At 47.5% G+C, this 23,147-nt stretch overlaps 1 protein-coding gene across 3 annotated transcripts; it reads right to left on the bottom strand.

Annotated features, from left to right (window-relative positions):
* Nucleotides 1-323: 323 nt before the first annotated feature.
* Nucleotides 324-22,089, bottom strand: Atp23 (ATP23 metallopeptidase and ATP synthase assembly factor homolog). 3 transcript variants are annotated; one of them, XM_037196718.1, is made up of 7 exons: nucleotides 21,729-22,089; nucleotides 19,760-19,805; nucleotides 18,667-18,748; nucleotides 10,580-10,717; nucleotides 8,900-8,983; nucleotides 3,728-3,826; nucleotides 324-1,170 (listed from the first exon to the last, which is right to left on the bottom strand). In XM_037196718.1, the coding sequence occupies exons 1-7, from the start codon at nucleotides 21,928-21,930 to the stop codon at nucleotides 967-969; spliced, it is 855 nt and encodes a 284-aa protein (XP_037052613.1). In that variant the 5' UTR covers nucleotides 21,931-22,089; the 3' UTR covers nucleotides 324-966. The 3 variants fall into 3 exon arrangements, with proteins under 3 accessions (XP_037052613.1, XP_037052614.1, XP_028742126.1); XM_037196719.1 differs by having other exon boundaries at nucleotides 3,755-3,826; XM_028886293.2 differs by lacking the exon at nucleotides 3,728-3,826.
* Nucleotides 22,090-23,147: the final 1,058 nt, after the last annotated feature.

The following is a 23,147-nucleotide window of genomic DNA, read 5'->3' as shown; positions in this document are numbered from 1 at the left end:
GGGGAACTAGAGAGATAGCTCAGCCGTTAAGAGCACTGGTTGCTCTCCAAAAGGACCTGAGTTCAATTCCCAGTACCCACACAATGGATAGTCATCTATAAATCTAGTTCTAGGGGATCCAAGGCCCTCTTCTGGCCTCCTCAGGTACTAGGCAAGCACATAATACACAGACATACATATGGACAAAACACCCATATACATAAAATAAAAAATAAAATCTAAAAGAAATGTAAGTATCTAATTATCAGACTGTCCCAGGAAATTAAGTCATAAAGTGCCCACACACATACAATGAACAGAGAGAAAATGACACTGACCTTGGATGAATTATTCCCAACTTTCATTCTTTGTTTTTTGATCATGACAACATCTCACAAATGTCCTATAATGTGACCATCGCACTGTATGAAATACTTTGATCTCCCACCACCATCACACAGGGGCATTGCTTCAAAGATTTCATAGTCAACTTTTAAAATAATCTCATAGAGTAAGAACAAATTACAAAACTGAAGAATTAAACAAGTATGCTGTAGAAAATATGAAAATGCCATTTATTTACCTTATTTACTAAATGATTAGCTATAAACATCCAATTTTGCCTTGCAGTTTAAGGCAATATCCACTTTTTGTAGTCGAATGATAAAACCAGCACCTTTTTCAGTGTATGGCAGTGATCACTTACATCGTATACACTGCGTCTAAGAACCACAGTTCACCTTCTGCACTGTGTCCAGTGCTTAACTGATCACTTACATTGTATACACTGTGTCTAAGAACATCTCACCTTCTGCACTGTGTCCAGTACTTAACTGATCACTTACATAGTATACACTGTGTCTAGGAACATCTCACCTTCTGCACTGTGTCCAGTGCTTAACTGATCGTTTACATTGTATACACTGTGTCTAAGAACCTCATTTCCCTCATGGTCCTGATGTTCAGAGATACTGACGGCCACCTTCTTCATATGTTCGAGTAATAGCGATCACGGTTCCGAAAGTCCCTGTGAGCGTATCTGGCGTACGTCTTAGTATGTGGGATCCTGCCAAAAGGCTCATGGTCATTGAAACAAGACTCAAAAACCTCATCCACGGCCTTCTGGGCCTCTTCTCTGCTGATGTTCCGAACAGCCAAGATGGAAAGGACAGCTCTGTCCCGCACACAGGTCTAAGGAAAGGGAGAGAACGTGGTTTTCACTTCGTGTGAAAATGTAATCACATGACACCATTATATATTACCTAAATTAAGATCCATTTCTCCGGGGCTGGAGAGATGGCTCAGCGGTTAGAGCACTGGCTGCTCTTCCAGAGGACCTGGGTTCCATTCCCAGCACCCACATGGCAGCTCACAGCTGTCTGTAACTCCAGTCCCAGGGGATCTGACACCCTGACACAGACAGACATACAGGCAAAACACAAATGCACACAAAATAAAATTTTTAAAAAAGATTAATTTCACCTCCTGTTCTCTTATTAATTTCTACCATTCTAAAAGTTAAAATAAAATTATTAAATATAACTCTCAAACCATGTAACATGTTAGTTCAATATAAAACTCCTTAGACATAATTAAGACCTCCATTTTCTTATTTTGGGGGAATATAACCTGATGTCATCCTCTGAGGCACTAAACAATGTCTGCCAAACAATAATTCCCAATTGGCAAAAATCACACACACACACAAAAAAAAGTCTGTAAACAAGGTCCTGGCTGGTTTTGCTTAATTAAATTTAAAATACATTTCAAGGGACCAGAGATATGTGCTGGTTAAGTGGCAGACGGCAGCCATGCGAACAGATGTTTCCATGGCAGAAGAATCACGAGCCATGGTCACCTTTTTAGAGCTTTATAGGGAGAGAGAGGGGATGGGGGAGGGGGAGGAGAGAGACAGAGACAGAGAGACAGAGAGACCACGCGGAGGGAAAGAGAGCGCACAAGAGGGCAAGCGAGCTTCAGCTTTTTAGGCTGGGAGGCCATCGCAGGCTGATGATGTTATTAAGGACATAATCCTTACAAAATGACTCAGTGGTTAGAGTTGCCTGCTGTTCCAAAGGACCTAAGTTCAGTTCCCAGCAGCCATGGTGGGCAGTTCACAAACACCTGAAACTCTGGGGATCTGACGCCCTCTTCTGGCTCCCACAGGCACTACACTCACGTAGACAGACACACTGGACATTCCACAGAGCCATTGCATTAGACTTGAAGTCCAAAGTGACAGCACCCAGGTTTTGAACTACCTTTTGTTTAAAGTCCACGATTCTTATATGAGTTCTTCCTGAGGGAATTCCAGAGCTTTTGCAAAACTTAGTAACGAGAGAACCTGGCAAACTGTGAGGTCTCAAGGCAAATGGTTCCTTCAAACAACTCCAGATAAGAGGTTCCAGTATCCGGAAATTGACTTGGTGGAAGTATAATTTGTGTGACAATAAAAGAAGCTTTTGCAGCCGGGTGGTGGTGGCTCATGCCTTTAATCCCAGCACTCGGGAGGCAGAGGCAGGCGGATCTCTGTGAGTTCGAGGCCAGCCTGGTCTCCAGAGCAAGATCCGGGACAGGCACCAAAACTACACAGAGAAACCGTCTGGGGGAGGAGGGGAGAGGTTTTGCAAAGCCACCAGAACCCCTGATGCTTTGGCAAACCCTGAATTACATTCTGGAGTAACAAACACTCTTTCTTTTTTTTGTTTTTTTTGTTTTTTTTGTTTTTGTTTTTTTGTTTTTTTTTTTTGTTGTTGTTGTTGTTGTTTTTGGAGCTGAGGATCGAACCCAGGGCCTTGTGCTTGCTAGGCAAGCGCTCTACCACAGAGCTAAATCCCCAACCCCAAACACTCTTTCTTAACTGACCCTCAAAACACAGAACACTGACAACAGGCATACATAACTAAAAATAAAATCATCTTTTTTTAAAGAAGTGAAATATGCAGGGGCTGGAGAGATGGCTCAGAGGTTAAGAGCACCGACTGCTCTTCCAGAGGTCCTGAGTTCAGTTCCCAGCACCCACATGGTGGCTCACAACCATCTGTAATGAGATCTGGTATCCTCTTCCATATACATAATAAATAAATAAATCTGAAAAAAAAGTGAAATATTCTTCTCTTCCACACCTCTTTCATAACTTTTCAGCTGACTAGTGAAAGATTAATTTTTACTGTTTATCCCAAGGAAGCCGGAAACCATATCCAAACTTGAAAGGTGCCTTCATTTTTAGAAAGAAAGAAAATTGAAACACAGCCTTTGCATAGGCCTCGGTTTTGCTATGAGAATCACGTACCTATTATCTTGAATTTGTCGATCCTAAAATTTACATGTTTTAAGAAATGTAACAGCCCTGCCGTTCCAATTCTCAGAGAGCTTTTAAAATATTTATTTCTCTGTTCTTGAAACTAAAATTTAAAAAAATGGTGTCTGACCCTTCCACAAAAGATAATTAGAAGCAGGTATGGTGGCACATGCTTGTAAAATCAATACTCAGGAGACGAGGGCATGAGGACCAAGAATCCCAGGCCAGTTTAGGCTACATATCATACATAATTTTGAAAGTCTATCTCAAAATTTAAAAAATTGAAACTAAAATTAAAGGCCAGGTGTGGCGACACATCCCCCCCCCCCCAGCAGTGGGAAGCTGAGGCAGGAAGATGGCCTGAGTCCAGAATAAAACCAGCAGCTGCCAGACCTGGTCTCAAAAGAGCAATAAAGGAAAACTACACAGGGATTCAGTGATAATCACCAACAGTCTCTGTTTTCCCAGCCTTACTTCGGCATGGTCAGCACACTCAGCTGGAAATGCTTGCTCATCAAAGGACAGCCAGAGATGTACAGTGAGACCCTGTCCAAAAAACAAACAAACACAAAATCCAGCCGTCAAAGGGTCAGAGACCCAATGAGAGAGCACAGTTACGATTTACTCCTACGGGAAAATGAGAAGATCGAGGAAAGGGAAGGCGCTCTTAATTAGGGAGGGAGAAGAGAAGTGAATATAGGAAGGTAAAATATCAGTAAAACTGTCTTTAAAAGTCCTAAGGAATCATACTATCTATCTACCTAAAATTCCCTATAGTGTGTGTAAATCTGTACATACATATATAATTTAAATAAAATTTTCCCATCTGGGTTGACAATGCTTCCTCTCCGAGAACCAAAGAGCATCTCACAAAGTCCAGCACCAAGGCTCCTTTTGAGCTGTTGGTCCAAAGCAGCCTATTGCCACTGCCCTTCATTGACCCCTCCCTCCAGGGAGGATAAGTCCTCTTGCTGAAGACACCATGGACTTCAGACCCAAGACCCAGAGGATTTGAGCTGGAACTGACCTGGAAACCTGAGGACTAACTCTCACGGTACCAGAAGACGAAAGGAAGCCTCCGAGGGAGGGAAGCAATCAATAGTCCTACGCAGCTCTAATGTCTACGAGCTGAAACAATGACCAGCCTGGCATGCTATCCCTAAGGGTACAGCCCTCTGGTTGGACTTAACGCTCGTTCAGCAAGAGGGAAATCATTCTTGGTACTGAAAACTATTCAACTACCCAGGGCTGGTGAAGTCATGGATCTCGGAGGATCTACAATGACCACTTATAATTCCTAACTACATTCTATATATATGTCATATACCCATAGATGAGTATAGGTAACTACATTCTACATATATGTCATATACCCATAGGTGAGTATAGGTCTCACCCCTCCTTGCCACCGACAGACTTCTACGGAAAACCACAACCAATCAAAATACAGAAGACAAGAGATCATGTGATACCCAGGTCCGATACATCTACAACACAGCTCCTGTACAGAAGATGGGGTGAAAAGATCGTAAGAGCCAGAGGAATAGGAAGGTTTCTACGAGACTGTGTCCGCTGAAAATGTCAAAGCTGCTGCATCTGCAGAGACTCATCAGCATGGCTGCCTAAACGAGACCTCAACAACGATGACATCGGTGGGCATGCTAGTATGGAAGGGAACATCCTCCTCAACTCTAGACAAAGAACTAAATATGCTAAGACCGGGAGAAATGGCCCCCAAACGGCTATCCAATACCCAGTGGTCAGCCCTGAGAGCACACACATGCAGGTAACAACATACCGACTGAGCAGATGAGCTGATGTACTTAGGAATATTCATGCATGTGTGTTTGTATATACATATGTAACAACAATTAAAAACAATAGGCCATGGACATGAGAGTGTGAGGTGGGGGAGCGGGGTGCAGGGAAGGGGTGGAGGGAGGAAAGGGGAGGATGATGTCATTAGATGCAGTCCATCTGTTAAAAGTATGTACGGTACAGCCACTGTGCTCGCTGTACTGTGGGCTCACGCTGTAGCCTACCACAGATTCCCATCCCACGGTAGCTCTGCTTATCTTCCGCGGCTGCTACCCAATGGTGAAAGGAGACACCTGAGACTGGGAGTCCTGGACCCCAGGCTTTCGCCACACTCCACACTCCCCCATCGGCAGGCACCGAGGCATGAGCCCTACTTAAAGGGCTCTCCACTGTGAGCCAGTCAGAACTGACACAAGGTGAGTCAACAACATGGGCTGGACACCTACGAGACCAGAGAGAGCACGTCTCTGGACCACGGGTGTGTCTTTCAGCTCCCCTTCATTATGTCCCCCAAGGATTCAGTGGGACTCTCCACTCCGGGCCCAGAGCTCCCCACTGGAGAACATATTCCCGTGATGCCAACCCTATCCTTCAGCACCCGGATGAAACTGCCAACCTGGTACCATGTGCTTCAGCTCACGGCACCATGGCCAGTCAGAAAGGTTTCCTAGCAAAGCATCTTCCTTCACAATTGTCTTTTGTCCTTTTGCTTCGGTTCCTACCATCCCCCAGCTGAGCTCACCATGACCAAGTCTGGACCAACCAAAGCTTTTCTACCGCGCCACACAGGTCTCATGGTGCTGACCTGGGCTGCAATACAGCCTCTGTGCTGAAGGGAATTGGGTTTTAAGTCTCCAGAGCACTGTGCTCATTTCAAAACAGAATCCCAGGGTGGAAGGGTCGGCTCAGCAGTTAAGAGCACGCACATACTACTTCTGCAGAAGACCTCAGTTTTGTTTCAAGCACCCACATTGGACAGCTCACCGCCACCTGTAACTCTAGCTCCAGGGGACCCAATGTCCTATTCTGGCCCCCACGGACACCCACACGTGTACATACACACACATACAGACGCATAGACATAAGTCAAATATAAAAATAAATCTTTAAATGTAAATATATCCTGCTGGCTAATTTTGTAACAACTTGACATAGGCTAGAGTCATCTGAGAGAAGGGAACCCCAACTGAGAAAACGCCTCCATAACACTGAGCTGTACGTAAGCCCGTAGAGCATTTTCTTAATTAGTGATTGAAGTGGGAGGGCTCAGCCCATCGTGGGTGGTTCCATCCCCTGGGCTGGTGGTCCTGGGTTCCATAAGAAAGCAGGCTGAGCAAGCCAGTAAGCAGCACCCCTCCATGGTCTCCGAATCAGCTCCTGACTCCAGGATCCTGCCCTGTCTGAGTTCCTGTCCTGACTTCCTTCAGTGATGAACAGCAATGTGACAGTGTGAGCCCAATAAACCCTCTCCTCCACAACTTGATTTTGGTCATGGTGTTTTCCGTGGGAGCCGGGCAGGAACAGTTAGTTAACTTCAGCTACAACAGAAACCGAAACTAAGACAAACTGGCACCAGGATAGTGGGGTACTACTCGGACAGGCCTGACCCTGTTTGGCGGAGGATTGTGGAAGGACTTTGGAACTTTGGGCTGGAAGAACCATTGGGTGCTGAGATCACGGTGAGCTGTTCTCTAAGAGTTCAGAAGGGTGGTGAAGGAACGCAGATAATAGAGGCCCCGCTTGAGAAGTTTCTACTCGGCCGTTTCTGTGAAGACTCTGTGATGTCTGCTCAGCAGGGGCTGAGGAGTCAGCCCTGATTAAGAAGAGACCAGTGTCATTGAAGTGCTACCTTCTGGGAAGCGTTTGTTCAGCGCTAACACATGCAAGCTGTGTTCGGTGGCCAAGGTTGTACCTTGGACTGGCCGCCAAACTTGGTAGTGTAAGCGTCATCCCGGTGGTAGTGGTTTTGAGGGCATGAGGGGTCACAGAGAGCAGCTGAGGCTTGGCACTGTGAGAGGCCAGGAGAGGCCGCTAGAAGGTGCAGCTGGTAGCAGTGGAAGCCCCAGGATTGAGGGGTTCGTGGAGGAAAGTTGAGGCCTTGCACCGTGAAGACAACAGAAAGGAGGCTATTGGTGAAAGGGCAGCCCAGTTGCAGCAGGGGACCCCAGTGTTTTGGAGACGGCAGCACCATGGGATGAGTGCTAAGAACAGCAGCAGCAGTGGAGTGGACCCCGTACAAGCCTAGAGGACGAGCTGTGTGTGCTGCAGAGGGCAGAGCCGGACAAGGGACCCCGGCCCCTTGGAGGAGCCCAGGAGACTGTAACTGAATCCCAGACACTGGACATGAGCTCTCTATACTGCTGGAGTGTGGTTTTGCTTTGTTCAGACTGTGACTGTGCCCTGGCTCTTCCCTCTTCAGGTTAGAAAGTATTTAGCTTATTTTTTATTTTATTGGAGCCCATAGTTGAGAGATTAAATTTTTAAAAGAAATTTTGGATTTTTTTTTCTTTTTTTCTTTTTTTGGTTTTTCGAGACAGGGTTTCTCTGTGTAGCTTTGCGCCTTTCCTGGGACTCACTTGGTAGCCCACGCTGGCCTCGCACTCACAGAGATCCGCCTGGCTCTGCCTCCCGAGTGCTGGGATTAAAGGTGTGCGCCACCACCGCCCGGCCAAATTTTGGATTTTAAAAGATTTTTGGATTTTACAGAGGCTGAACTCTTGGTTTTAGTTTTGTTTTTTCAAGACAGGGTTTCTCTGTGTAGCCCTGGCTGTCCTGGAACTTGTTCTGTAGCCCAGGCTGGCCTTGAACTCAGAGATCTACCTGCCTCTGCCTCCTAAGTGCTGGGACTAAAGGTGTGCACCACCACCGCCTGGCCAAAAACTAAACTTTTAAAGTATTTGAATTAGTGAAGATTGACTTTTTTGTAATATTTATTAATCTGAACTCTTGGGAATGAAACAAAAAAAAAAAGGACAGATTATGTCTTAAAGTATTGTGTGTCAAGTCTACAAGGGTCAATTATATATGTATACATTCATGTGACCGTAGCACTATTAGGATATAAGGGAGGCAGGCTACAACTTCACTTATATCCTCTTCCTATCCCCATTTAAAAGGATCCCGGAGATGGAGATGGAGAGACGGCTCAGCAGTTAAGGACACCTGCTATTCTTGCAGAGGACCCGGGTTGGTTCCCAGTACTCACATGGCGGCTCACAGCCATTTGTAACTCCACTTTCTAGAAGACCCGATGCTTTCTTCTGACCTCCACGGGCACCACGCGCGCACACACACACACACACACACACACACACACACACACACACGCACACACACACACGCACGTACATGCAGATAAAACAGTCATACACATGAAACAAAAAAAGGCTTTTTCTTTTTTGAAATACCCCAGAGCAAGATCATAGCTCTCTCCTCAGACAGTCACATGGTTGACCCATGATTATGAAATAGAACTAATTTCCATCAACTTAAACAATAAGGTAGTTTGTGTTCTCTTTATGTAAGTAGTTCTTAATATTAAGTGTCTTTCCTTTCTTTTTATGTTCATTGGTGCTTCGCTTCCATGTATGTCTGTGGGAGGGTGTCAGAAGCCCTGGAACTGGAGTTAGAGACAGTGGTGAGCTGCCATGTGGGTGCTGGGAATTGAACCTGGGTCCTGTGGAAGAGCAGCCAGTCCTCTTAACCTCTGAGCCACCTCTCAGCCCCGCATATTTCCTTTCTCTCCTCACCACTTCCACTCAGGACACTGGTGAGGGCCAGTGATTCCATGGGGGTGCTTACCTGATGGTGTTGTTTTAATCCAAAATGCAACCTGAAGATTTCGTTCACAAGCGAACAGTCTCCACTCAGGCTGGCAGCTCGAATCTGTCACAAACACAGAGGGCAAGGGGGAGGTAAGGGCTCTCTCTCTATCCACAGCCAGCCAACGTTTAAAACTGGGAGAGAACAGAAAATCGGCACGTATTTCTGCGACTCCAGTGCGTCTGAAACTTTCTTCTAAATCATTTCTTGAAGCATCTGTTAGCAAGATCAGAACACGCTACACAGTCCAGGGGCACCGTGGCAGGGGGTCGCCCACCAAAGGCAATTCTCAACATTATCTGCAGCCTCACGGACATAAACAATCTCTTCTGAAACAGAGTCGGAGAGTTGGGCCTCACAGTTAAAGCTCATGATCTCTAGAAGATACAAACACTTTAGAAATTACCAAAGGGACTTCAAGGGAACACTTTTCCAAAGGAGGTGCCTAAAACTAGCATGTGACCCTGGCCAAAGCCCAAATCTTAGACACTCCCCTACTCTGTCAAGGTCTGTCAAGCGTCTCCTCAGGGCCCCTGACTGGGTATGAGATGTTACAGGATGCAAAACACAAAGAATGGAGCGCATCCTCCTGAAGTTAGCACGTATTTTCGGGACTACCCCCTACATGGCACGGCCTTCATCCACACTTTGGTAACTCACTGCCAAGAGGACGGTCCGATTCTTGTTACCTCTGCAATGGCATGGCTGCATGGGACTGTGGAGTTCAAGGCACTGAGCACGTCAGCTAACAGGCATTAGACTCCTAACACCAGAGACAGGCTCACTCAGAAACTCGGGTCTCGTTTCCTCTCCAAATAATGAGTTTTAGTTGGATGCAGGAGGGCGCATTCTTTATTTCAAGGGAAGAAGAAAACAGTCTGCGTCATAAAGTATATGCTTGAGGTTTGTTAATTCCTTAATTTCTCATTGCATTAGTACATCACTGCTCTTCAAATACTGAAATTCAAGTATGAAATCCATGCCTCGCTAGGAGCAAATGGAGCAACCCAAAGTCATTAATGCTAAGTATCTTTTTCCACTGCACTTTTGAGGCTAAATGTTTTTTTACTCCAGGGTAAACAATGACTTTGCCTCTGAGACACAGCAAGCTAGTTAGGAACCCTGGTAACCCCGACTCTGCCACTAACTCTAGAATCCAAACAAGGGTTTCACCTCGCATATCTAGCAGACAAGGATCATAATCATCTTCCTCAATGGACTCCTGTAAAGGTTAAGTAAGAATCCGGAAGGGCTGGGCACGGACCCGCAGTGGGGGGTTGCTTACCCAGCATGCACCACACTCTGGGCTCTACCCCAGCACTGCAAAAGCAAATCCAAGGCTGGGGATGTAGTCAGTTAACAGGGTTTGACTAGCATGCAAGAGGCCCTGGGTTCAAATCCCAGAACAATAAAAATTAATAATTGTTTTAAATCTATACCAGCATGACATTTAGCCCTCGGTGTGCCCCAAGGAAAGCAGTTTATTATGATTTAAATCAGCTGATACTATTATTAGGTCTTGAAGATAACGTTTATAGCAATTCTACAAAGAGACTGTTCGAGTTACAACAGCAAGAAAAGGAATGTGTTTAAACATCTGCATCTGAATAAACAGTTCGGTGTCTGGGGAAAATAGACATCTTCTGCGATGAAACTCACCTCGGAGCAGGCCAAATGTCTGACGTTGGTAAACCAGTGGACGTGGGCCCGACAATGATCGAAGGCGTGAATGAGCTCGTGGGTGACGACCCTGCTCATGTGGGCCTCGTTTCGGATATTATTCTGGCACAAAACAATCTGGGAGACAGGAAAACAGAGAAGTCGGCTTGCCGGCTCCGCACGCCGGCCCGTTCCGCAGGCCCCCCTTTCCCTCTCCCGGGCCACCTTCCGGAAGCCTCGACTCCTGCTTCTCCCTCACAAGCCCTCAAGTCCACTCCCAGTGACTAGCCCCTCCTCTTCTCTCTAGGTCATGTTCACATACTGCACCCCCTGGGCTGGCCGTACCAGCCCGTCTGGGATGCCGCAGCTCTGCGGTTCTAAGAATGGACTTGGGGAAGAAACAGGCAAACAAAATGCACAGCTCCAGGCCCTGCCAGCCTAGCGAGCTGGGAAAGTTTCTGCACATTTTTTTTTTCAGTTTCATTAGGGAGTAATACAGACATGTGTATGGGGAGCCACGGAGACCAGAGGACGACCTCACACCCTTAGAGCTGAGGTTACCGGTGACCCTGAACCACCGAACAAGGGTGCTGAGATGTGAACTCTGGTCCTCCGAAAGAGCGCTAAGTGTCCTGGGCCATGGCTCCAGATCCCTGAGCAAGTTTCTTAGTCTCTCCATGCCTCCGTTCCCTCCACTATGAAAAGGGGATGATTATGAGCAGAGAACACACAGGAAGTACTTCTTGGCCAGTTTCAGAGCCGGCAGTGAGTGAAGAATGGCTGACAGCGCTCCCATCCGGCTGGAATGAGGAAAAATTCCCCGGAAACACCCTCAGAAGACTGTCAGAAGGGAGATCAAGAGGTCAGTGGTCTGCTGAGCAGGACGCCGTAAGAATACGGAAGACATAAGAGTCCCAGGCAGGGCAGCTGCATTTACCACGCGCCCAACACTCAGTAGCTACCAGATACTTTATGTACATCCATCCAACAGTAATTTACTCAACAGACAGTCATTAATATCTAATAAGTGGGGGCTGGAGAGATGGCTCAGAGGTTAAGAGCACTGGCTGCTCTTCCAGAGGTCCTGAGTTCAATTCCCAGCAACCACATGGTGGTTCACAACCATCTGTAATGAGATCTGGCTCCCTCTTCTGGCCTGCAGGGATACATGCGGACAGAACACTGTGTACACGATAAATAAAATCTTAAAAAAAAAAAAAATCTAATAAGTAACCTAGAATCTACTAATGGAGACAGAAATTAAGAAATATTTACCAAAATGACGGTCTTGAGCAAATACCATGAGAAGGCCAGGCCCGATCTGGAGAGCTGGGACAGGCTTCTCTGAGACCTATGGCGCTGGGGGTGTGGCTCAGTTGGTGAGGCTTGTCTAGCATGCCCCGGGTTCTATCCCCAGCACTGAACGAGCCAGCATGGCAGGTACTCAAGTCTTCCCACCACTGGGGAGACAGGCGCAGGAGGATCAGACGTTCACAGTCATCCTCGACTGCAGGCCAGCCTGAGCTGGAGAGTCTGTCTCAAAAAACTAAATAAACGAACAGGCTGGAAAGGTGGCCCAGCGGTTAAGAGCACTGGCTGTTCGTCCACAGGACCCAAGTTTCATTCCCAGCGCCCACGTGGCGGCTCACAACCGTCTGTCACTCGGGTTCCAAGAGATCCGACGCCCTCTTCTGGCCTCTGTGGACACCAGTCACACACGTGGGGTACAGACACACGTACAGTCAAAACAGCTGTGCAGAGAAGAGAGAAATGAAAACTGACATTTGAAAGAGAGCGGGGGCAGCGGGGACATGACAGTTGAGAAGGAGGAAAGGGAACGGGGAAATGACAAAATTAGATTCTCATCTCAAAAAAACTAAAAGAAATTGTTTAAATAAAAAAACAAAAATTTATTTTGAAAATTAACGCAGACCTGACCTACTGAATGAGTGGGGGTTAAAAATGTAAACAGAAGGAAGGAAAGGGGGGGTAACGTGTGGGGGGGGGGCTGAAGACAGAACGTAAGAGAATCCAGCAGCAGAGGGGGCCACGGGCTGAGGCCAAGGCTCACCGACCTGGCCTGCTTTCTGGCAGCAGGGGAAGGCCTCCAAAGGGAGTGCTGAAACAGGGGCATGCCTTTGTTTACCCTTAAGACTACGACAGCTGGGAAGATAAGTGGGAGATGACCGAAGCTGAGTTCAGAGAAACCAGATGGAGGCCACCGTGGTACTGTAGGCGAGAGGCAGAGGTGAGGTGTTTAAGCAAGAATGGTGGGAGCCAGAAGGTAATTTAGGAGGTACCCTGAACAAAATCTGTATATTTTACTGGTGCACCCCAAAAATAGCTTATCTGGGGATCAGAGGGAAAAGCCAGCCACTATAGTAAACATGGAGGTCAGGCAGCGATAGCACACGCCTTTAATCCTAGCATTCAGGAGACATTCATCCAGATCTCCCTGAGTTCAAGGCCACACTGGGAACAGAGCCAGACTGGTGGCACACGCCTTTAATCCCAGCACTAGTTAACCATAGAGATCTGGAGGTCTGTACAGACAGACAGGAAGTGATAGAGCTGTGTGGAAAGAGGGAGTAAGATGGCAGGGACAGAAGGGTATGCAGGTGTGAGTGTACAGGAAGTAGCTCTCTCTGGAGGCTGAGGGGTTGGTGAGGTAAAGTTGGCTGTGGTTTATATTATTCCTCTAATCTTTCAGTTTTCACCCCAATATCTGGCTCTAGGTTTTTTATTAATAAGACCGTTTAGCAATTTGTCTTACAAGGAAGGAACCAGAAGTATCTATCAGTTTCTGGATTAAATGGTAGAAACATCTACTGATATGTGTAAAACCAAGCTGAGCATAATGGTACATGCCTGTGATGCCAGAACATGGGAGGTAAAGACAGGGGGTCAGGGGACCAGCCTGGGCTACATCAGACCCTGTCTCCAAAAAAAAAAAAAAAAAGAAAAAAAACTCAAAGAAAAAAAGAAGGAAAGGGGAAGAAAAACTAAAAACCCAGATTGGGGGAAGACAGGGGATTTGGTAAAAATCAGGAATCTGAACTTGGACATATTGAGTCTAAGGTGTCTCGAAGACAATCCAAGTAAAAGTGCTAAGTGAGCATTTGAATACACAGATGAGCATTCAAATCAGAACTCTGACCTAAAGAGGAACAAGACCCCCTCAGAACACAGAGAGACAAGACCCCTCCTCAGAACACAGAGGGACAGGACCTCAGAACACAGAGAGACAAAACCCCTCCTCAGAACACAGAGAGACAAGACCCCTCCCAGAACACAGAGGGACAGGACCCCCACAGAACAGAGGGACAGGACCTCACAGAACAGAGGGACAGGACCCCCACAGAACAGAGGGACAGGACCTCACAGAACAGAGGGACAGGACCTCACAGAACAGAGGGACAGGACCCCCACAGAACAGAGGGACAGGACCTCACAGAACAGAGGGACAGGACCTCACAGAACACAGAGGGACAGGACCTCCCAGAACACAGAGGGACAGGACCTCCCAGAACACAGAGGGACAGGACTTCACAGAACAGAGGGACAGGACCCCCACAGAACAGAGGGACAGGACCTCACAGAACAGAGGGACAGGACCTCCCAGAACAGAGGGACAGGACCTCACAGAACAGAGGGACAGGACCTCACAGAACACAGAGGGACAGGACCTCCCAGAACACAGAGGGACAGGACTTCACAGAACAGAGGGACAGGACCTCACAGAACACAGAGGGACAGGACCTCACAGAACAGAGGGACAGGACCTCACAGAACAGAGGAGGAAAAAGGACAGCGTGTCAACATTTAAGGGCTGGAAGAGGACATCAGCAAAGGAGCAGCAGGAGAATGTTCGTGAAACTGCGCCACAGCGTCATCAGCCGGCATTCTGCATGCTCCACGCCCGCGATTCTGCTCAGAGACCTGGATCTTGGGGGAGCTTGTAACTGTCACCAGGAGAGAGGGTCGAGAATATTTAACGGCAGTACCGTGCACAATTACAAGGCTGGACACACTATTAGAAAGGTGGACCTTGATGCGAACACACAGTGGAATAGTATACAACAGTGAAGTTAAGTAAACCAGAGAGGACACGCGGTAGCATGGAAAAACTGACTTACAGGGAACTGCGTACTGGAGGATTTCACATCTCACAGAACCACAGAGGACGTACGCCCACATGCCGAGTCCACAACACATTCCACATCACTCAAAGTGCGAAGCAGGAAAGCAGGCGTCCAGACAATGCAATCCTGGACTGCACACGTGGGTGGGAAAACTCAGAAAAGCAGGAATGATGCCCAGTCAGGATAAGGGATGTCACTCAAGAGGACCACACAGGTGTCTCAAGTCCGGGGAACATTGTGCTCCTCAGATCTCGGCATCAGTTAACCAGAGGCTTCCCTTGTTGTTGAAAGTATACCCATGGTTTTCTGATTGCCTGGATCAATGAAGGCCTTCACAATAAAGACTCCAATTTAAGACAGAATGGAGTAGAGTACGGCTGTGTTTTAACACTGCCGAGAGCTGAGACTTTAAAACGTTCACTCGATTACTTTTTTCCTGAGACAGAATCTCTAGTCCAACCGGCCTCACTCTCTATGTATCTGAGGATGGCCTTGAACATCTGATCCTCTGCCTCCACCTCCTGAGTGCTAGAATTACAGGCGTGTGCCGCCGAGCGTGGATGATGCGTTGTTAGCGATGAGCTCAGGGGTCCGTGTACGTTGGGCAAGGCCTCTACCAGCTGAGCGACAAGCCCAGCTCCCAAAACACTCATCTACCAGGGCACCGCAGGGGAGTGGGCAGACTCACCGAGAGCTGTCAGTGACGTGATCACCAGTTCACTGCCGAGGAAACTAAGAGTACGGAAAATCGACGGGCAGTGGTGGCGCACGCCTGTAATCCCAGCACTCGGGAGGCAGAGGCAGGTGGATTTCTGTGAGTTTGAGGCCAGCCTGGGCTACCGAGTGAGTTCCAAGACAGGTTCCAAAGCTACAGAGAAACCCTGTCTCAAAAAAAAAAAAAAAAAAAAAAGGAAGAAAGAAAGAGTATGAAAAATCATTCCCAAGCCCACAACTAATAAGCAGAAGAACTGGGATTCCGACTGGAGTCTTACTCTAAACCCACAGGGCTCACCCACAGTTTTGTAGACAGTTATGAATAACCAAATACACGAGATATTCTCCAGCAGAAAAGCACTTAGGTGGACTTAAACGTAGACTATATATTCAAATTGGAAAAGCTACGTGCAATACCTTCGACGACCTTCATCATGTCCCACGAACCACCTGCTACTGCCAAGATTCTGTGAAAACCCTCCAGGGACGTCAAACGAATAATAAAATTGCTCATTTATTTCTCAAGCTAACTTAGTTCCCATCGCCATTCTACGAGATAGATACATGTTATCTAGAACCTGGGAACTCTCCCTCCCTCCCTCCGTTCCAACCTTACCTCATGTGGTATTGGTTCTCACCTCAGCATTCCCAGCTGCCCACCACAGAGCTCACACTGGTTTCCCATTCCAGACCCCTTATTTCCCACGTGTCCCCGCCCTCCAGCTAAACCTCGCGCCTGTGGTTTCCTAGCATCTCGGTTAACAGCGTCTGTCTTTGCCTTTGCAGGGGCTCTGGGTCTTCCAGCTGAGTCTGTTAGTAGCTTTCAATCAACGCGTCACTGTCCTATGGTGGTTACCAACCACCTGCCGGAGTTTGGACCTTGACTATCCTCCACAGGCCCAGGAATTAAAGGATTGGCTCCCTTGTCATTGTTTTTTAAATATCTATGTGTGTTTTGTCTGTGTATATGTCTGTGAACCACATGCCTGCCTGCAGGGTTCAGAAGAGGGTGCTGGATCCCCTGGGACTGGAGTTACTGATGGTTGTGAGCAGCCATGTGGGTGCTGGGCACTGAATCTTTTTTTTTTTTAATTAATCTGTATTTTTTAATTATCCATTACAATCTAAATGAGTTACATAAACATACTACCTCAAACAAGAGTAGAAATATATATACAGTATAACAAAATTTACTTCAAATTTGTATCAATAAACTAAAATCTACAGCAATGTAAAACATTTCAAACAAGTCACTGCTGTTTAAAAGTAGGTTGAACAATCTACCCTTTTATCCGATCATTATACTATCCCCTTTTCTTCTTTTATTTTTAATTATTTTTTCTTTTTTTTTTCATTTTTTTTCTATTATCAGCTTGATACAGTACAAATTCTTATCCTAATCGTGAAAGGTTTCACCGAGGCTTGCCCAGTGATTGAGTAAAACCAAACTTATTCTAAGCCACAGTCATCCTAGGGTCCCCCCTGATATATGTAGGCTCCCTGGTTCTGTGGGTTGCAGTCGGATTGTTCTTTTGGGCACTGAACCTTGTCCTATGGAAAAGCAGTCAGTGCTCTTAACCACGCTCTCCTGCCCCAAAGGACTGGCTATCCTGCGGCACTACTCGAAGCGGGCCCAGTGGAAGGCACTTAGATCACTGGGTCTGAGGGGCTGTGGTGACCTTGCTGCCCGCACACACTGCACACCGCACACTGCACACACAGCCCCACTATGAAGTACTGACTGACACACACCACAGAGGCAACGGGGTCCATGCTGCAAGCCACAGGAAAATGTATGGAATTCAGCTACTATCACAAAAGCTACTACCAGGAAAGGTCAAGGCCCTTTCCGAAGGTCAGGCCATGACTTAAGAAGTCTTGGTGATAGTTTAGCTTTTGTATATATATTAGCTGGTTCCTACAGTGATTTTCTTGTATGCTATGTGGGCTTCCAAGAACTCCTAACAGTGTATTTATCGAAAATACCTATCAAGCATCCAAGGCCAAACAATCTCCTGAATTAAGGTAAATTAAGCTCAGACCTCCTTTCTTCTACAGCCTTAGTGGTATTTATACTAACATTATAGACTCCTGATATTTACCTAACCACCTCTAGAAATGTAGTTTGAGCACATAAATTCCCTTTGTCTAATATATTAACCGTTGACCTCCTCCTTTACCACTCCCCTTTTGGGTTGTAAAAGAAAGCCTGATGGTCAGTGCCTGAAGAAAACTCTGGCCTGCCTTTATGAGCCTGTAAGAAGTCAAGCCTGGTCACCTTGCTTGAGCTCAGAGCACTGCTGTTGCATGGGTATATAACTGTAAACCTCAGAGACTGAGGAAGGATTCTGACTGGAGAACTAGAAGAATGAGATGGAAGATGAGGAAGAGTCAGATGGGGAAGAACGAGATGAAAGACCAAGATGGGACAGAACTAAGGTGAGCGAATTAAGATAGAACTTAGAGGGGACAGCAGATAAATGCAGAGAGAAATCGGGCAAGAAAGGAGCTAGGCATGAGAACAGAACTGTAGCTGTGTAGATAGAATTTTATCCCAGAGAAATAAAATAGACAGACGAAAGAGCTTGGTGTACTTAGATTCTTTTCCTGAAAATAACTCGTGCCGTTTGTAGCTTCTCTTCGGAGCCCCTGGGAAGAAGATTATTAAGACGGGTCCTTAATAACATTTGAGAGGGTCAGTAACCGTGGGCTGACATGAGCCAAAACAACTCATATTCCTCCTTGTAAGCTCAATTTCTCAGCTGCCTGCTCCAGGAACAGAAAGTTTGTTTTGTTTTGTTTTGTTTTAATTTTTCTTTTTTAAAGAAATATTTATTTATTATGTATACAGCATGTATGACTGCAGGCCAGAAGAGGGCGCCAGATCTCATTACAGATGGTTGTGAGCCACCATGTGGTTGCTGGAAATTGAACTCAGGACCTCTGGAAGAGCAGCCAGTGCTCTTAGCCTCTGAGCCATCTCTCCAGCCCCCAGGAACAGAAAGTTATCACACCACGTATCCTAACCTGCCTCAAACCTGTTTAAGGAGTTCGTGTCTTAGCTCCTTCGGAAGAGTAACACTCCTGGAGAGTAAGGACCAAGACTGATTTTTTTTTTTTTTTTTACGTCCTACGCAGAGTCCACCAAACAGAATGCCCAGCGTGTGAAAAGCGTTCAGCAAGTCTCGGAAGGGGGTAAAGGGAAGAAAACAATTCAGTCAAGAGACCCACCTGGGACGTGGAAGCATCAAAGCCGCCACTGACATTTCCGTCACAGTCCTCGCAAGAAAAGTGCCTCCCTGGGTCAACAGCGCTGAAAAGCATGGAGAGGTGTAAGCACCGTGTATGAAGGAATCGGCCCTGGCCGGGACACCCTGGACCTGTACACGGCACGGCACGGCCCTCCCACCACTAACCCCTACAGAGAACCTGGCAGGTCATTAATACAGTCAGAACTCAGTCTCCTCGCCTGTAGAGTGAAAGAGACTTATCTCCCCAGATTCCATTCTTCACAGTCTATAAGGATTCCATCAGGGAGCTGGTCACCTGACTCGGACCACACTGAAAATATGATGGGTCAGAGTGATAAGAAGTAGATATCAGAGCCGGGCAGTGGTGGCGCACGCCTTTAATCCCAGCACTTGGGAGGCAGAGCCAGGCGGATCTCTGTGAGTTCGAGGCCAGCCTGGGCTACCAAGTGAGTTCCAGGAAAGGCGCAAAGCTACACAGAGAAACCCTGTCTCGAAAAACCAAAAAAAAAAAAAAAGAAGAAGAAGTAGATATCAGAGTCGGGCAGGTGGCAGCGCACGCCTTTAATCCCAGCACTCGGGAGGCAGAGCCAGGCAGATCTCTGTGAGTTCCAGACCAGCCTGGGCTACAGAGTGAGATCCAGGGCAGGCACCAAAACTACACAGAGAAACCCTGTCTCGGGGAAAAAAAAAAAAAAGTAGATATCAGAAGTCATTTCCTCTAATCTGTTCTGAGTTAATATCTGGAAGCCTCCTACTAATTAATCCAAGCTAAGGTTTCTTCACCACAATGCCCTAGGCTAGGGTGATGGAAGGGCCAAGTTGGGTAATGACTTTCAAGACAAACTGTGAATACTGCCTTTACTAACATTCAAAGTGAACAACAGAGCCAGAGTCTGAGCCAGGACAAAAGACCGTGGAAGAGCACAAGGCCAGCCTGGAAGACATGCAGCCTGCCTCTGTGGACGGAGAAGGCTTTGTGCTCCAAACTGAGAAGCCCCAGGTATAACAGCGCTGCGATTTTAGTTCTGGGGGCTCCAGAACACACAGTGACATTTCCGAAAAGGTTTACTTACCAACCTGAGTGTTTCATGGCATCAAGTAGAAGTTTGACATACGGATCTACAAAGACAGCAAAGAGTACGCTCATTAGAAAACGCAGTACCAATTAATCATCCAAACTGCAGACATCACAAAAGTAATTGGCAAATACCATCTTAAAACCGATTTTTTTTAATGGGCATGAATCATGTAAAATCATACCAAATCAAGTCTTGAATGAAGTAAAAAATTAACACAAATACCAAAATGGCACCCACAAGCATCTTAGTGTCAGGGGCTGGTTTTGTTTAAATGACTAAACACTGTCTTACAGCATACATTAGGAGGCCAGGGGCATCTGGGGCCACAGTCAGGAAGACAAAACCAGCTCAGTACCTAGAACTGAGGAAGGTGGTCCCTACACTGTTCTCTGAGGTAACGCCATGGCCCGTTCTGAGTACACCATTCCAAACAGGACAGGCCAACCAAAGAACACGCCAACCAGTTCTTCAGCGAGGCCTGGCCGCTGAGAGCATGTGAGCCTACGGTTCCTAAGAAAGGGGGTTAGGGATCGAGCCCAGTGGTAGAGCCTCGCCCAGCTCTACAAGCTTAAGTACAAGGCCGTGGGTTCAGTCCTCACCCCTGGGAGAAAGAAAAAAGAGAGGGGAGGGGTGGGGGAGGGGAAGAGACGGCTGAGGGGTTAGGAGCACTTGTTGTTCTTGCAGAGGACCCGGGTTCAGTTCCCGGTATCCACATGGTGGCTCACTGTACCGGACACTAGGCATGCAAGGGGGCGCACACACATGACGGCAGGCAAAACAATCATATACATAAGAAAAAAATTAAATATATATTCTTTTTTGTTTTATTGTTTTGTTTTTTGTTGTTGTTGTAGTTGTTTGGGTTTTGGGGTTTTTTTGTTTGTTTGTTTGTTTGTTTGTTTGTTTTGTTTTGTTTTTCGAGACAGAGTTTCCCTGTGTAGTTTTGGTGCCTGTCCTGGATCTCGCTCTGTAGACCAGGTTGGCCTCGAACTCACAGAGCTCTGCTTGGCTCTGCCTCTCCAGTGCTGGGATTAAAGGCGTGTGCCACCACCGCCCAGCACACATAAAATCTTTTTAAAAAAAATTTTTTTAAAGAAGAGAATGAGAGTAAGGGACTGGAGAGATGGCTCAGCGGTTAAGAGCACTGACTGCTCTTCCAGAGGACCCGGGTTCAATTCCCAGCACCCACAGGGCAGCTCCTAACTGTCTGTAACTCCAGTTCCTGGGGACCTGACACCCATGGCAAAACACTAATGCACATAAAATAAAAATAAATTGAAGGGGAAAAAAGGGTATAAAATCCTTGACAGGATGACTTCTGAATTTTGACCGATTCTGCTATGAAACGGCAACGGTATTATTTGGGACAAATACATTTAACTCTGACTTTCCTAAATGAATCTGAAGTAGACAGGCAATCTATGCCGATTGCAAAGGACCAAGGATCTAAAGCAGTCTCCCGGGGACAGGTGAGAAACCGCTCAGCGGGAGCCTGCCTGACCCGCCGCGATGATAATAAACCTTTTAGAAGTCACCGGCCTCTTTGAGAGCGCGAAGCTAGAAGCAGCTCTCTCCCCCGGCGAGACGCACTTGGGTGCATAAACCCAGGCTTTTCCCAAAGTTTCTCCACTGTCCCCAGTGCAATGAATGAAGGTTAACCCCGCCCCGTCCCGCCCCGGGAAGGGTGCACTAATTATTAATGGAGTGCTTTCCAGCTCTTCTCGCCGCCTCCCTGCAGCCGGTGCTGCGGCGTGGCTTACATAAGAAACTAGCGAGTGTGACCCAAAAGGGCACAGCCTAGCCGTGCGATCGCAAGCTAGAGTGGTGCGGGAAGGCCCGCGCCGCACACACACACCCCGGGGCTGTAGTGGAGCCCCCCGGGGACGCAGTGGGGTCCCCGCCCTTGCTCGGGCCCCGGATCTGATGCCACCCCTGACCCCAGCCTCCAGGTCACCGCTCCTACTCGTTTCTAGCGTCTTCAGGAGCATGAGCGGGCAACTCTGGTCCCGGGTGAAGAGGCTGGAGAGGAAGCCCTGCCGGGGCTGCCCGTGCTCCGCCAGCGGCGGCGGCAGAGGCTCGGGCGAGCCCTGGCCGGAGTCGCGTCGCTGCAGCAGCGGCTCCCCGGCCGCGGGGCCTGGCCCGCCACCGCCCGGAGCTCCAGTCATGCGGCCCGCAGGCCTCGTCGGCCTCGTCGCCTCCTCCTCCTCCGGCTCGTTCCCTTCAGCCGAAGCCGACCTGGGACGCCGCTTCCGCCGCCGCCGCCGCCGCCGGGCGAGCCCTCGGCCCTCCAGCGTGCGAGCTTCGCGGCTAGCAGCTCGGGGCGGGGCGTGGGTGGGCGTGGTTTGCGGGGGCGGGGCCTGGTGGGCGGGGCCTCAGGGCCGTCTAGTCTCTTGCTGCTGCTGATGGAGCGGTCGGTCGGTCTTGGTAAGTGCATCTTAACCTCCTGCTACCTCCTGAACTGCTAACGGTACCCACCCACCCCTGGACATATCCTCTCTTCCCGGCCAACGCTGGCTACCTCGTTCCTTTCTGCTGCTCAAGGTCTCTCATTCCCACTACCCGCTCGGACCAAATTAAAGGCTGTGTTTTTCAGAAACGCTTGGAAACTATAATAAAGACCGGTTGGTCACATCCACAATCTCGCTCATCGGGACCCACTGTTCAACCCCACTCTCTGGCCAGCACAAATAACTGATGAGATAAACAGTTGACTTCTACCTCCAAACCTCAACTCACACGGTGGTGTCTGTCTCGAAGGCTTTTTTTCCCTCAGTATTCATAATCAGGGGCCAGATTAAGCCTATCTGCTCCCCAGGGTATTGCCAGCACACTTACTCAAAATTAATGTTGTCTGGTCTGCAGTTCAGAGCACTTTGTACGTGTTAGTGCATTGACAGACTTCCAGGTTTTATATAATTGTGTGTGTGTGTGTGTGTGTGTGTGTGTGTGTGTGTGTGTCTTTCCCCACTAAATTATTCAGCTCAGCTCACACATTTATTTACTCAGCACCTGCTACCATGGGCCAGGCAGGATGGTAGAGTCTGAGAAAACAAAGATGAATAAGAAAATTACTGAAGTTGAACCACAGCATATGTTTTTAATTGTAGGGAAAATATCTAAGAAAAATGGGCACACACGGCCTTAAGAATTATGAACAGCACTTAGATGTCACAGGTGCTCAGGAAACATGAGTTGAGTGGGAAGCAGAGGGCATTCACTCATTTGCAACATTATACAAATACGAACGCCTGTACTTACAGACTAATAAAGCTATAAGCCAAAAATTAGATTGCTTTTATTGAGCTCCACTTATGGACATTATTTCCAGTCCTCATTACAACCTTACAAAAATATTATCCACCCTAATTTGCAGATAGAAATG

This window comes from Peromyscus leucopus, chromosome 18 (genome assembly GCF_004664715.2).
Source record: "Peromyscus leucopus breed LL Stock chromosome 18, UCI_PerLeu_2.1, whole genome shotgun sequence".
NCBI classification, from domain to species: domain Eukaryota; kingdom Metazoa; phylum Chordata; class Mammalia; order Rodentia; family Cricetidae; genus Peromyscus; species Peromyscus leucopus.
Note: the sequence above shows the minus strand (reverse complement) of the source record. Positions and strands in the feature narration are given on the sequence as shown.